The sequence below is a fragment of the Acanthopagrus latus genome, chromosome 11 (assembly GCF_904848185.1).
Source record: "Acanthopagrus latus isolate v.2019 chromosome 11, fAcaLat1.1, whole genome shotgun sequence".
In the NCBI taxonomy this organism is placed as follows: Eukaryota; Metazoa; Chordata; class Actinopteri; order Spariformes; family Sparidae; genus Acanthopagrus; species Acanthopagrus latus.
The window spans coordinates 13,461,920-13,476,650 of record NC_051049.1 but is presented as its reverse complement, the minus strand read 5'-3'; the positions used below and the strand labels follow the sequence as shown (position 1 = coordinate 13,476,650).

Below are 14,731 nucleotides of genomic sequence, written 5' to 3'. Positions count from 1 at the left end.
TGTGTCTTTGTGTGTGGATTGAGTGATAACACAGTTGAGCAAGAGAAACAGATCTTATCAAATCCATTTCACACAGTGTATACTGGAGAGAAAAGACATTACCCACTCCATGTGAAGTCAGTATTAACCTGATAGATATGTATGGAGTATGTGATGAACCTGAGAGAGAGGGAGTGTGTGTGTGTGTGTGTGTGTGTGTGTGTGTGTGTGTGTGTGTGTGTATGTGTGTCTGTACCCCATAGTTGTCTCTGCTCACATCCATGTACAGTATGTGCTGTAGGTGTGCCCTTCAGAAGGACAGTGTGATTGAAGTTATGTGTGGGTGGCTGGCTCCTTTCAGGTAGTAAACACATCCTCAATCTGCAGTGTCTGGAGGGTTTGTTGTCGCCCCATGGGTGACAGCCTCAGCACAGTCTCCCCAGAGCAAAGCAGGCCTTCCCTTAACCAATCAATCAAACTTTATTTGTGTAGCCCCTTTTCCACGGGTTAGCGCAGTTTAAAATGCATGGCAGTCATGCTCACACTGTTAGAAAAAAATGTCCATTCTTTAACACTGGCCTCCTGTTTTTTTATCTTCTGTCTGTTCTGTTCTGTTCTGTCTCTCTGTTTCTTTGTCCCTCTGTTCTCTCTCAATGCCTCCATCCCTCTTTTCCTCCATCAGAGAGTCAGTTTGGAGTTCTACATTGATGTCCATGCCCACTCCACCATGCTGAATGGCTTCATGTACGGCAATGTGTTCGAGGACGAGGAGCGCGTCCAGAGACAGGCTGTCTTCCCCAGGCTGCTGTGCCAAAATGCACCAGACTTCTCCTTTGTAAGTCACATAAACAGACACAAACACACACGCACACCCACACACACAAACACTCCACAGAGGCAGGCTTAGGGGCCGAATTTCACCGTCTCAAATCCCGCGGCTAGCTCGGAAAAAGAACACAAAATAGTTCCATCTCAGCAACTAATGGTGAGGTGGTGTTCAGCGAGGCACTTAATTGCCACCTGCTGCACTCTTAGTGGCGCACAGGTGATGCCTTGGTTGCAGCGGGTAGCTCTTAGGTGTAAATGCATGGATTTGAGGCGAGGTGTTGAATGAAAAAGGAAAACCAGCTGCTTATAGGTGAGGAAAAATCTATATACACAGACTGCATGTATTTATTAATTAGCAATAGGTTGTGCACCCAGCTCGCACATGATCGTAAACACTTGCACAGGGACACACACACAGACACACACACACACACACACACACACACACACACACAGGTGTTAAATTATTTGTTTGCAGAACAGAGCAGAAGGTTCCAGCTGTGCACAAAAAGATTTCACCTTGACAACAAATGAGTGTAAAAGACAAGAGGGTCAAACTTTCTAAACCCTGACGACTCAGTTCAACTAGAAACAGGAAACAAAATAATTTGAATATTATATATATTTCAAAAGGTATGAAACTTTTGGTGTGTCAAAACAGCAGCAGTGGTAGAAGTCCTTAAGGGACAAAACAATTAAAACGGAAATTATGTATGAGAAGCTACGCTACTCCTCTAAACCCTGTATATCCAATTTAAATTTAAGTATTTGAGATAAGATATGCAGTGTTGTAAAAAGTTCACAAGATTTATACTCAAATAAAGGTGAAGATATTGTGTTAAAATATTACTTTGTTAAAAGTGAAAGTCAACCATTCAAACAGTGCTTGAGTTAAAGTGATATTTAATGTACTTTAGTATCAAAAGTTTTTTAAGATTCTCCCGTCCTTAATTGTGGTATTATTGTCACCGTTAGCATTAGCAACACAGCTACTGCTTAAAGCAAAAAACAGGTTGTTGTGTTTGTTGAACTCAGTGCTATGAAAAGGCAGAACGCATTATTATGTAGTACTAATATGTACTAAGTTTGGTTACTTACAGATTGAGTACAACGGATGCCAGTTTAGAACCGGCTCTTGTCCTTGTTGTCATTGAGAACACACATCAGCAGGGCAACCGCAGCTCTCCATCGAGAGAATGCCAGTCTGTTCGCTCTCATTTTACCTCTGTTTCTATCTCTCCCCCTCTTCTTTCTTCCTGCATCAGCAGGGTTCCTTTTCTTTAGCAGTGTTGAGTTTCCACAGTAAGTCCAGTTGTTCCATTGATACCCGGGGGTATCGACCAGGGGAAATGCCTCTTCCTGTTGTAGTTGCACAATGGCAGACCTGCCTACTTTCAGCAGCAATCCGGCTTTCTTTTTCCCAGCGACAAATCATGCACGGTGTCAGACTGAAGAACATGGTGGAAGCAAGGTTTATAGAGAACCGATCTATACGTGGAGGGTATCACTTTTATACAGACATTACGCTGTCAGTCAGTCTGTGTTTATAAGTTTAAGCATGAAAGCCAGTTTAAGTTTAAAAGGACAGGTAAAAGAAAATTTTACATTTATTCACAACTTTGGCTCTGATGCGGCATGCAGTATGCAAACTAACTAGTGACTAAAGCTGTCAACTAAATGTGGTGGAGTAAAAATACAATATTTGGCTCCACAACAAAGTGGAGTGGAGCTATGAAGTAGCAGAAAATGTAAATACTCAAGCAAAGTACTTACTTACTTGGAGTTTCAGGTCTAAACTTTGCCAGACATGTGACCATCAATATGAATATGCATTTATACTGTACATAAGTGCGGAACAGAAATAGCAAACACTGTACAGTTGATGACAAAGCAGGAGACTGTAAAAGTAGGCCAGGATATTCTATATGAGCAGTGCAGGTGTTCTGCTAAAGCACCTTCTTAGGTGGCTAAATCTGGGTTTATCTGGGCTGTGAAGAACGAGGGAGGAGGTGAAACTTAAAGGAAAAATCATTATCAAAAGTATTGGAAATGATGGCAGACGAACACATCCATTCGCTGACTGCGATGCTTCTCCAGCCACACATGCATGACCTGGTGACATCTTTTCATACAGGTACATTATCCACCAAACCATTTCCTCTCAGCCCCGTGTCACTTCCTCTGACCTTCGTTTTCTCACTGACGGTGACATTTAATAGCAGAGCCACTTACACACATCATAAAGAGTAACCTTTACTACCCACTGACACCCAGTGCCAGCCTCCATACACGGATCAGTCAGACGGGCAGACGTTCCCTCACACATGTATGGAAATGTCACTGATTGTCAGTGTCTATACAGTACGCAGTGTTGAGAAGGACGAGTAAAACGCTATTTCAGGAGAATTTATCTCCCTCCCTCTCCCGCTCTCCCTCTGTATTGCTTGTGTGACAGCTTGCCCAGGGGTCATCTCCCTCACTGTGCTTTTGTCCCTCTGCCCATTCAGCACTACCTAAAGCCCAACGCAGCAGCAGCACAACACAATCATGGCAAAGTCCCACTGGTGGCCGCCAAGTCTGCATTTCAGCAAGGCAACTCTCACTGCAGCAGAGTGGAGTGACAGTGAACGGAAACTTTTTTCCACACTCCTCCCAAGACAGCCTCAAATTTTGTGTAGCATAGCTGACACGCTGAAACCCAAAATAGGCCGGATGGTTTTTTTTTTGTTTTTTTCTGCTTGAGCCATTTACAGCCGATCTTGATAATGACTTTGTATAAAGAAAATCTGCTCAAATAAGCTACTGTACCCTTCATAATTTGTCCGGGATTCTCGAGAGGCTTAACGCTGAAAGTTACTGAAAAACAAATCACTGGGTGTTAATGCATTTTCTCACTGATGAGACACGTCAGCCGATAACACTGGTTTGGTTTTTTTATCTATCGACAAGGTAATATTGTCAAATTAATCTTGAGCTGGATATTAATGATGCAAATATGCAGATATTAATGTTTTAATTATCGTTAATGAATAAGGTTGGTTTCTATTTAGCTTGGAAAATGCATCTTTAATTTGGGTTCATATGACTGACACAAGACCCTAAAATAATCAGTTGGACTAACACTGAACTTATATTGGAGCAAAATTATTTCCCATACTAAATGACTGTTCCATACATATGATCTTTGATGTATTTAAAACAGCCTGATAGTAGCATGAAATGTCAATGAACATGTATGACTTGCATACCTCTGCCTGAACATGTGTAAGAGTAATAGAAGTTTGTAGAACTTTCAATCTTTCGTTTGGTAGCTTCTTCCAATCAGAACATTTCCAGCTTATGCTTAGAAACCCTTCAATAACTGATTTTTTGGCCAGTAGGGGTGGTGGAAAGAAGCTGTGATCACAAAACTTTCACCTTTTAATGTAAGTTGATAAACAAACTGTCCACCTGATCAGTCTAAGTCCAGTATTAACTTTCCTTTTATTTCTGTTTTCTGTGTCCACCAACTCCTGAGAGAAGTACATGACCCTTTAACTGCTAAATGTGCTCCACTGTGATCACCAGCTAAATGTTGATGTTTGTCTTTTAATGTTTGAGTATTTTCAGTAGAAATAGCAGCCTGCTGCGACCAAAACAGGGGTAAAAGAGAGCTGAAAGTGAAACAAAACATTAAAGACTAAAATCAAAACAACAAGCTGAAAAAAACTCTGGACAATTGATTCGGTGTCAGTTCATCACTACAAGCAGCACCTTTCTCATTACATAAAGACATTTGATGGGTTGCCATTCCAAAAAATATTGATTATAGAAGCTTTGAACTATTTGGTAACCCTAGTAACATCAGCAGGTCTCGCCAAACGTGATGGTCGCTCTGCAGAATACTCTGTTCCATCACAGTGTAGTATAGTGAAGTGTGAACTGAGACATGAAAAACAAAAGCAATATGTTTCTGCTGAATGTGTATTTTTCTCTCGTTTCCTGTCAGTGCTGGCACTTGACAAATGATCTGTCATTCGAGTTTTATGGGACATAACATTTTTATTTTGGAAACACTGGCCAGCTTCTTGTACATTTTGAAACTTCAATCAAAAAAACTTCCACAAAGGTATTACAGGACTTTTCCAGGTATTTAAGGTTGCGTGTCATAGTTACATAGGAAAGTACTCCAGACTCTTTAATACACACTTTAACAGGGTGGATGTATGTTGACACAAGGACTTGAACCCAAACACTCAGACTAAAGTGTCCTCTCTCTAACCACTAGCCTGTGTCTCACGATATAGTTGTTTTTTTTGTGTATTCCTCCAGTCCAACACGTCCTTCAATCGGGACGTGGTGAAGGCCGGTACCGGTAGACGGTTCCTCGGTGGTCTCCTTGATGACACGTCCTACTGCTACACTCTGGAGGTGTCCTTCTACAGCTACATGACAGCTGGCAGCACCGCACCTGTGCCCTACACTGAGGAGACATGTATCCTTCGACATGTGTGTGTGTGTGGAGAGCAGCAGTTCCATTCTGTTTTGTCTCTCTTTATTTCTCCTCTATCCTCACACACAAACACACACACACACACACACACACACAGACTGTCGCTGCAATAGCAATCTCCTTTTGAAATCAAGCCAATTGATCTCATTATCATTGAAGTTATTTTTTTTATATATTTGTGTCCCTGGTTGTGAGCGTGTGAGTGCAAATGTGTCAGCGTGTTCCCGTGTGTGTGTGTGTGTCAAGTCATGTGTACTCACCAGAAAACCATGTTGCTCTTTTGTTGCCTCTTGTTGCGACAGATGTGCGGTGACAGAATAGGGATGTGATAGCTGCGTCTATTGATTTCATTTACAAAGGAGAGAGGAGAAAAGGGGGCTTGTGTTGGCGTATGTAGCGCTGTGTGTGCACACAGTCGAGGCTTTGATTGCAATAAACAATGGAACAATGGAGCAAACGTGATTCCCGTCGACTACAGTCGTGCAAAGCACACACGCGCGCACGCGTTCATCATGGGAACCCGAAGGTCACAGGTGCCTTAATGGAGCCAGATGGGAGGAAGTTTTCCTTCAGCTGACCTTCTCGGGGCTGAAGAGATCTGAGAGCCGGCCAATGGCAGTCTGATCTTACCGATAGAGTGAGTGAGAAGATGGAGGAAGAGAGATTTAGAGAGAGCGATAAGGACCCTACACATGAAAAGTATGTGCTCTCCTACACATATTCTGCAGGTGGAGGGGTGTGTGCAGATAGACGTAGCCCTAGTGCCCTCTAGTGCTAAGAGCTGGCACGTCGTATCTCACCATGGCTATTTCTGATTCACACACACACGAAAAGTTAGTAACACTCATGTTAATTCTGCATGCTGGTAGATGGAAATTTATATAAGAGGTGAACGAACATGTGTCCTGTGAGCAGTGAGGCATTCAGGGGATGTTGGAAAAAACATACCTGGTATTTTTTTTAAACAAACTGATGTATATCATGATCGAGTGTGTGTGTTTGTGTGTTTGTTTCTTACACACTCTCATCACTTAAACTCTTCTCGCAGAATCATCTCAGGTTGACGCTGAAATAGAGGTCACCGGCACAGCCACAGACAACATTTGGCCTTCTATTCAGGAGTCTGACTCTTATGATGAACAAACAGCACATCACAAATTCTGCTCAGTGTATTCACTCGAGTTCAGAGCACGATAAGAAATGGGGAGCCAGGTATTTCAGGGACATTTCTCCTGAAGGTCAAAAACTCAGCCCATGTGGGAGACTCGCTTGATCTTTTTTTTTGTTTTCCAGGGGAGTGTGTGAATGTCTGTGTGTGTGTGTGTGTGTGTGTGTGTGTGTGTGTGTGTGTGTGTGTGTGTGTGTATTGTGAGAAGAGGAGGTGTACAAGGAGGAGGGGCTCCACAGGGTCTGCAGGCAGCACAGGGACCCGGTGTAGAGTGGAGATTGGGGTCAGGCAGGTTGAAGGAACCAACCATGTCGCTTTATACGCCCCAGCAGTCAGCTCAATGGAGCGTGCAAATCATCAACAGAGACCTTTAGCATCTCGACACTCCCCCTCCACCTTTCTCACCTGATGCACATACACACACATATACACACACGAGCCCACACGTGCTCTAAACTAACACATGACAAATGAATAATAACCCGAGCCCCTAACTCTCACCACCTTCCAAACACGCTGCCCTTACCCTTTCATCCTCCCTGACTCTCCTTTGCCACTGCTGTGACTTGTAGCTACCAAAATTGAAATCTTAACCTTTTTCTCACCGCCGGTGACTTTTGTCACAGTTTGACGGTCTTCAGAGAAAGGTGTAATGCAGCGTGTGTGTGTTTGTTTTCTGATCTCTCCTCTCCGTCTCCTCTCATGTCCTCTACTCTGTCCTTTCCTCTCGTCTCGTCACCCAGAACATAACAACTCATTATATCATTTAGTCAAGCTGAGAATCCTCTTCTCTGAAACAGCAGGGACAACCTCTATTGTGTGTTTGTCTTCTCTTCGTCCTCTAATCATAACACCTGTGTGTGTGTGTGTGTGTGTGTGTGTGTGTGTGTGCATTTCCATGTGTGCCTCTTACACATATATGTCTCATTTTTATGCTGCCACACTGTACAACATCCCCGCTCCAAGAACTGTAATGAAAGAGTTCGGCCAGTCATTTTCCTCCAGGTTTTTTTCTATTGTCATAGTCCAACTGCATTTTGGGATGGAGCGTCCGGTTCAGACTCTGAAGTTTAAACTGCAGAGTGGAATGGATCAAGGTTGAGAGGATCTGGGACCTTGTTCAAAACTCAGCTTGACGCTTTCCATTGTATGTGTGTTCAGCAGTGTGTGTGCTTATGTGAGCTTTGGGGGCTTACTCGCGTAGTGGGTGTCTTTGTGTGTGTGCGTGCGTGTGTGTGTGCTTTTTTTAGGCTGTGGAGAGACAGTATTCTCTCTAACTTTGAAGAATTATTCAAAAACTTTCAAAGCCTTTCAAGTTTTTGTCCTTGTTTTCCTGCGCTGAGTTGAGTTGTTGTTTTTTTCCTATCATGGTACAGAAGTGCTGATTTTTCAAGATTTTCAGACGTATGAATCAGTGTGTGTTGTCTAACTTGAAGTTGTATCAACGCATCGTGGATTGACAGCTTTGTGCAACTGGTTTTGATGTGTCCTACACACACACTTATTGCTCTGATTTCTTAATGACGTGCACTTCACCATAACAGTGGGACTCCATGAATGCCAGAGCTGCCAATGGAGCCCAGTATGCATCAGTGATCCTGACACCCAATGGACAGCCTGTGAGAAGTATGCAAATCATGCAGCTTGGAGGAAAATATGCTTCAGTACCACACATCATACACATCATCTCACACAGACAAGCACAAGTGGATAGGTGCTCACACACACAGAAAACATACATTTATACATATGGCTGATTGCACAAGTATTGTTGCTGAGACTTGAGATGAAAGTTTAGAAACATCATGCTGAAACAGCTGAGTGGTGCTCAAACCTGAACATTTTGCAGTTGTGTCATTTATGGTTACAAAGCAGGAAGAAGTCAAAGTGGCTGTAATAATTGCAGATTTTCAGTATTCTCAAGCACTGAGATGAATTCAAATTATCAAGTGTGACAGAGACTGGAACTGTAAGCACTGAGAGCGGATGACCTCTCTAGTAAGATATGAAAGCTGTGGAACTGTCCTTTAAAGTGTGAAAATTGAAAGTGGTTGAAATGACAGTTTGAGTTTAAGTTGATGTGTAACCACTGAAAGTTGAAACCACTGAATTGTTAGTTGGCAGTGAGAGAAGCAACTATAAAGGTTTTGAGATTAAAGTGTTCAGCCCAAAAATGAAAAATCCCTCATCAACCTTTCAGGAGCTTCACATCAAAACAGCACTGAAGGATTCCCCTACATAACTCAAGTATATTGGGACTCTCTTGAAATGCAAAGAAAACCAAAATAAAACATTAAATAGCTCCATACAGCTCATCTGGCGTAATCCAAGACTCCAGGAGCCCTGAGATCCCACTTGATTTGAAAAGACAGTATTTACACCCTCGACACGTGGTCTAGCTCATGTACCTACTTCAGGTGTATTTTTAGCTTAGCAGCTACTGTAAAGATTTTAGCAAAAAAAGATGTAATAAAGAAATAAATGAATACATCTTTAAATCAATTTCGGATCATCAGGACCACATCTACTTTAATTGTTTAGGAGAATGCTGCAAATGCTGCTTTTCTGCAAAGCTCCAGAAGTGTTTGTCTTTCCATCTGCTTGACTGTGAGTAAATGATAACTACATTTTTGTTTTTGTGTGGAATCTTTACTAGTTATTACCACTTTCGTTTCAGTTTCTCTTTAATCTTTACTGTCACTGGATCTTAACATTGGAAAAAAAAAAGAATGCCTTTAGAATCTGAAGAGTCTTGTTGCTGCTTGTGCACACCATATGAAAACGGTGGCCTTTGTTACACTCATCTCAGTTTACTGCTAAGGTGTCAGAGCTTGTCTCCTTGGCAGTGACAGCAGTTCCTCCTGTCGGGGATTTAAATCAGCCCTTGTTTGTCCCTTTGGGCAATAAGACGTGAGGACTTTGAGTCGCTACTGGGGACAAAAATGTCCCTTTCTGTATTGCTGTTGTTGACTAGCCTCTTAATTAGCATTGATAATTAGCTCTCGGTGTGTCAGCGTAGTGACAGGACCTGTCAGTGGCCCATATTGATGGCTTGAATGTCCCCTTGCTTGTCTCCTTGTTAACTCCCATCTGATCTGGACAGCATTCTCTGCGTGTCTTGTCCATTTTACCACTGGGGGCTTGTTGTCTGATCGTCACCTTGTCTGTCTGTCTGCTAGGACCAGGCACGAGGGACACAACGGTGAAAACCGCTAAATGTCGTGCTGACAGTAAACAGCTGCAGTAAACAAGTAACGACGTCCCCAACCCCTTTGTCTGTTGTGTCCTGTATCTCATCAGCACTTAAGCCTGCGTGCCCTTGAGCCATGACAATGACCTGCTATTGATTAGACAAGACCATTAAGTGTACTGAAATGTTAGAGAATACACCTCACACACCTCAGTGACAGGCAGGCAAGATGCTGACAGGCTGCATCCTCAAAGGCATACGCCTCTTTGACCTCTCTGGGGCTGGATAATGATTATGCAATGATAATGATAATGTTTTGCAGTAAAGTAGATGGTGATCATTATCAATAATATTGTCAGTATTAGCCTGAGTGTGATATTTCAGAGGTGGCTGCCTCAATGTGGATCAAAGCAGCCAAAGGTTTTCAGAATATTTCCACTTCCACCCACCTCTGTCATTCAGGCTACAGCCCACTGACTGTTTCCTGGCTCTCCCTCACATCACTTCCTGCTGCAGCAGCAGCCACGTTCCAGACCCTACGGTTTCCCCCGGCAACAGGCCAGGCAGCAGTCAGGGCATCCTCTGTGTCTCCGACCATTCGCCCCATGGATGAAGTTCTCCTTCAGAAGCTGACCGTCCATCACCAGACCTCCTGTAATAGACGGTGAGTCGTGACAAGCCAAGCTGAGAGGCCATCTGCGCACGGTGGGGTCCGGGAGATATTTTTGTCGCTGAGCGTGCCTGGCCAAAGAGCTCAGGACTGGCACAGAGCTCTGCTGATGAAAGAGAACGGAGGAAAACACCACAAACTTTCCTGATGTCAGGATGAAGATGTCAAGGATACAAGGGCAGTGTTTATATATACAGTATACAGCTACAGAGTGTGTCCATGTGAGTGTATATCACTCTGAACGACAAGTTGTAGATTAATAGGTCATACATTCAAATCATATGTGTTGTCTCTAGCCATGTATACACACCAACAGGTCAAGGTTTTCACTTACACTGACATTGCTCCAAACAGGAACAGAGCACGAGTGCCAGGCAAGTGCCACAAGTACTTAAGCATACTCAGAACCTGCAAATGGAGCTAACGTTGGTCATTACGGTGGGACTTAGAGGGCCTGATACTTTTTGAGATGGCACATGTATGTGAATCATTTAAGAAACAAGATTTACCATGACATTTGGTACACACATACATGGTGCCCTCAGGATCAGCTGTAATCACTGTGATTATCACTTGACTTTCTCTAGTGCCATCATAAGGTCAAAATTTTAATTTGTCCAATAATTGGGCTACATAGTTAATGGTGCTCTGTGGAACTTCTATGTTGTTCTGAAAGTGGACTCCATTTCTGAATTAACTCAACTGTTGTTCTCTGTTCACTTTGAGTTCCGCTCTTTCAAATAAAAAGTGACACATAGATTACTTTTCTACAAAGTGTTACATAGTTAAGATTAGCCAAAGAATATGAACTTTGCGTTTATTTCTCATTAGCAAACATTAGCATTTGTAAGTAATGCACTTGACTATATGTTATACCAGTGTTTGGCATTAATCAATGAGACATTGGCTGCCTGCAATAGTCAAAATTTCTGCGCCATAGTCTCATTGATCCAAAAAGTTGCGCTGAAGATCTCAAAAGTTCGTCGTAGTGTGTTATATTTGATTATTTTCTAAACTTTATATTCTCTCCCCAACTCATTTATGGTCATGATATTTATGAAATAGCCTCGTAAATGTTCTCTCAAATTGCACCACGTTGATAAATTTAACTTTAAAATGTGCAAAGTTTTCTTCTAGGGGATCATGCCCTGGGCCCCTAGTGTGAGGTCCACCCATCATTTTCTGACAAAAATCCTGTGAGATAGGGTTAATGTTAGCATTTAGCTCAAAGAACAGATGTGCTGCTAACATGAATGCAGACTCTTTGTCTTGTTTGGAACTATTGTGCATTAGAATTAGCATAAAAGTGAGATTTAGAAGGACGTAACCTTAGTTTGTTCATCTGTAGTTTTATCTTGACCTAATCAGTATCATCAGCTAGCTGTAATGAGACACACACACACACACACACACACACACACACACACACGCACACACACACACACACACACACGCACGCACACACAAACACACACACAGACACACACAGACACACACACACACACACAAGCTCACAGCAAGTCTGGCCTGATGCAGGACTCACAGACAAACAGCCAGATGGGGTGTAAACACAGACTCCGGAGTCGTGTGGAGAGCGTTGCCATCAGCCTGCCGAGTGAAGAATGAAGTCCTGTGCAGACTCCTGAACATACGCAATAACACACCCTCAAAGGCCAAGGTGACAGACTCACTACAGAGGAGCTTGCTTGCATATTTAAAGGTCTAACTTACCAGGTATGCCCATGTGTGCATGTGTGTGTGTGTGTGTGTGTGTGTGTGTGTGTTGCTTGAAGTATGACAAACTGCAAAGCCTGAAGTGTACGCCCAGACAGCCAGCTCAAACCGAGGATGGATGGATACAAGTTAACAGCTTTTGGACGATAGCTTTTCACATTTGTAGCAAGCAGGATTTATGTAGCGTGGGTCATTTTGTGATCATTGCGAGAAATTGGAAAATGAAAACAAAAATGACAGAATCGCCATCTTTTTTCAAATATATATTTTCTTCTGTATGCCAGTTGTTTCAATCACACAGTGGTGACAATAGATCGTCCGGCGGATGACAGGCCCTATCCGAGTATCAACAAGGTAATGACGGAGGAAAGTGACAGATTATGTCTCTGTGTTGCTCCATCATGCTCCAGCCTGGTGAAGAATGGAGGTAGCATCAACATAAAGCATACACATCAGTGCCTCAAGAAAAAACCTTTATGTTTTTGTTTGATTTGTGTTGGGATCTATATGAACAGTACATATATGCATGTTGTATAGCTATATGTCCAATGTATATGTCCTAAAGATAGGTTGATGGTTTTTTTTAGGCCAGTCACCTCAGCGACTCTATGAAATGTACTCCTTTTAGCGACATTGTTCTTATTTATCTGTATTTAGAATATCCTCACTCTGGTTGATTGGAAACATTGCTGGCATTCTGCGGTTCTCTACGTCTTCATTATCTGAGCCTGATTGTCATCATTTCTTGGTCCGCTGGCCTAATGATCACAGGCTTAGCAACAGCACTCATAGATGCTCAGCTGTTTTATAAAAGCAGTGAGGTTATTGATATTGTCCCTAATGTAGTGAGGGACGATTGGGCCAGATGATAATGTGTGCGCTCACCTCTGAATTTAAATAAGGCCACAGCTTATAAGTAATTGCTCTTGTGTGATTCATACCAGCATCATACATTCGGCTGACGTGAGTGAAATGCAGTTGATTTAGCCTCACTTAAATCAGAATGCAGTGTGTTGTACCTTGAGGATTTACACTGCTCATTTATCCGGTCGCTGTAGTCCCTATTATTCATTTACCTCACTGGGTGTGTGCAGGGTCAACACAGATTGGATGTTTTAAGGCTTTTCTTTTTTAAATATTTCTTTATGTTAAACATATTTAAGTAGGGATTTGGTGATTTTAATGTGCCATGCAAATATTCAGCTTCAGAGATCTTTAGAGACGATATCACGTTACATCTTCGTAAATTTTCACCTTCTGTTTTTCGCCTTATTAAGGATTTTTTTTTTTTTTTTAAGTATTACAGTTATAGTTGATGTCATACATTTTAGCAAACAGTTGCCGATGTGCACATCCAGTAAACACTGAGCAACATTCATTGGGTCTCTACCAGTTCCTGAGGACAATATCTAGCTCTTTAGCTGATAAATGCTGCACTAACAGCTAATGGCTAACTTTATCTGTTTGCTGTTTGGTGCCAGGCAGGTAGCGTACGGTGTGTTTAAGTAAAGTTACAGGCCGCACAACCAAAACAGTTGGCTGAAAGATGCTAAAATGAAGAGCAACTGCAGAGTCTCTGTGTCTCTTATGTTTCACTCCACAATGCAAAGGGACTACTATCAAGTTTGGGAATGACTGGTATAATAAATGTTTTAAGCAGTGTTACGAGAGACTCATCCAAAGACAGTTAGCTTTAACTCTGCATCCTCAGACATGAAGCTGGGCAGGAATGTGGCTCGAACCTTCCTGGATTACTACAAACTCAACAACCTCATCAAAGACAATATACCAACTCACCTTCAATGGTAAAGCACTTGTGCATTATGAATAAATGAATGTGTAAACAAATAAATTATCACAATGTGTCTTTCATGTACTTTTGTTTAGCTTTTTCCTGAACTATATCATACCATCTCATTCATATTAATATGTTTTTTGTTTTGTTTTTTTTACCCCCAGTTCTGAGATGAAGTTCCACACAGGAAACGGTAACGGAAAGGGCAACGGCAGAGACACATCAGACAGAGAGAGGGAGAAGAGCCAGGGTGTCGGGCACTAGACAGACAGACAGAAGGACGCAGACTGGGCTTGTATAAAAATGCAGCGCACCGTAGCAGGAGGATCCTTCACACTTCATTGCCTTTAGAAGCTCCACATCTCCCTGGCTATAAAGACTTATTTTCACAGATTTGTAACAGTGGGGTGACTGGTACCTGCAGGACTGAAGTCAGAACAAGTTTCCTCTTGGGTTATTTGACTCTAAACAATAAAGTGTGCGTGACTATAAAATGTGAACTATCGAATGCCAAGGGAAGACAAACAGGTGGTTATGCACATGAATTCCATCTGAGGCCTTCATTGAGCAGCTCCTTTTGTTTTGTTTTGTTTTGTTTTGTTTTGTTTGTTTATGCCATTGTAAATAAATGCATGCTTCCCCTTTTACTGACTTGGTTCTTGTGAACAATTGTTTCCTTTTCATTGCAAATCCACAGAACATGTTGCAGAACAAATACATTTTCACCCCTTTTCTACCTCTTCTCTTCCCTGACTTCCCCACTCACCCCTGCCTCCCCTTCCCTCCTCCATCTCAGTTTTGACTTGTATTGCTGATACAAATTTATGTTCTCTGTCTTAAGCAAGTCTGTCACGACGGTTTACAACATGGTGTCC

General features: G+C 42.3%; 1 protein-coding gene across 6 annotated transcripts in view; it reads left to right on the top strand.

The window, feature by feature from the left end:
* The window catches only part of agbl4 (ATP/GTP binding protein-like 4), a 279,730-nt gene extending 265,226 nt beyond the window's left edge, over window positions 1–14,504 (top strand). The window contains exons 10-16 of one of the 6 annotated variants that reach the window (XR_005077889.1): window positions 662–814; window positions 5,119–5,281; window positions 8,012–8,093; window positions 10,120–10,321; window positions 11,864–12,061; window positions 12,346–12,415; window positions 13,773–13,866. Coding sequence is in view for 3 of the 6 variants with exons in the window: in XM_037115637.1 (XP_036971532.1) it covers window positions 662–814; window positions 5,119–5,281; window positions 8,012–8,093; window positions 10,120–10,270 (549 nt within the window). In the remaining 3 variants the exon portion in view is untranslated. Of the gene's footprint in view, window positions 1–661; window positions 815–5,118; window positions 5,282–8,011; window positions 8,094–9,008; window positions 9,075–10,119; window positions 10,815–11,863; window positions 12,416–13,772; window positions 13,867–14,020 lie in introns of those variants that run through there. The other 5 variants (XR_005077891.1, XR_005077890.1, XM_037115638.1 and 2 more) reach the window with 5 other exon arrangements.
* The last annotated feature ends 227 nt before the right edge of the window (window positions 14,505–14,731 follow it).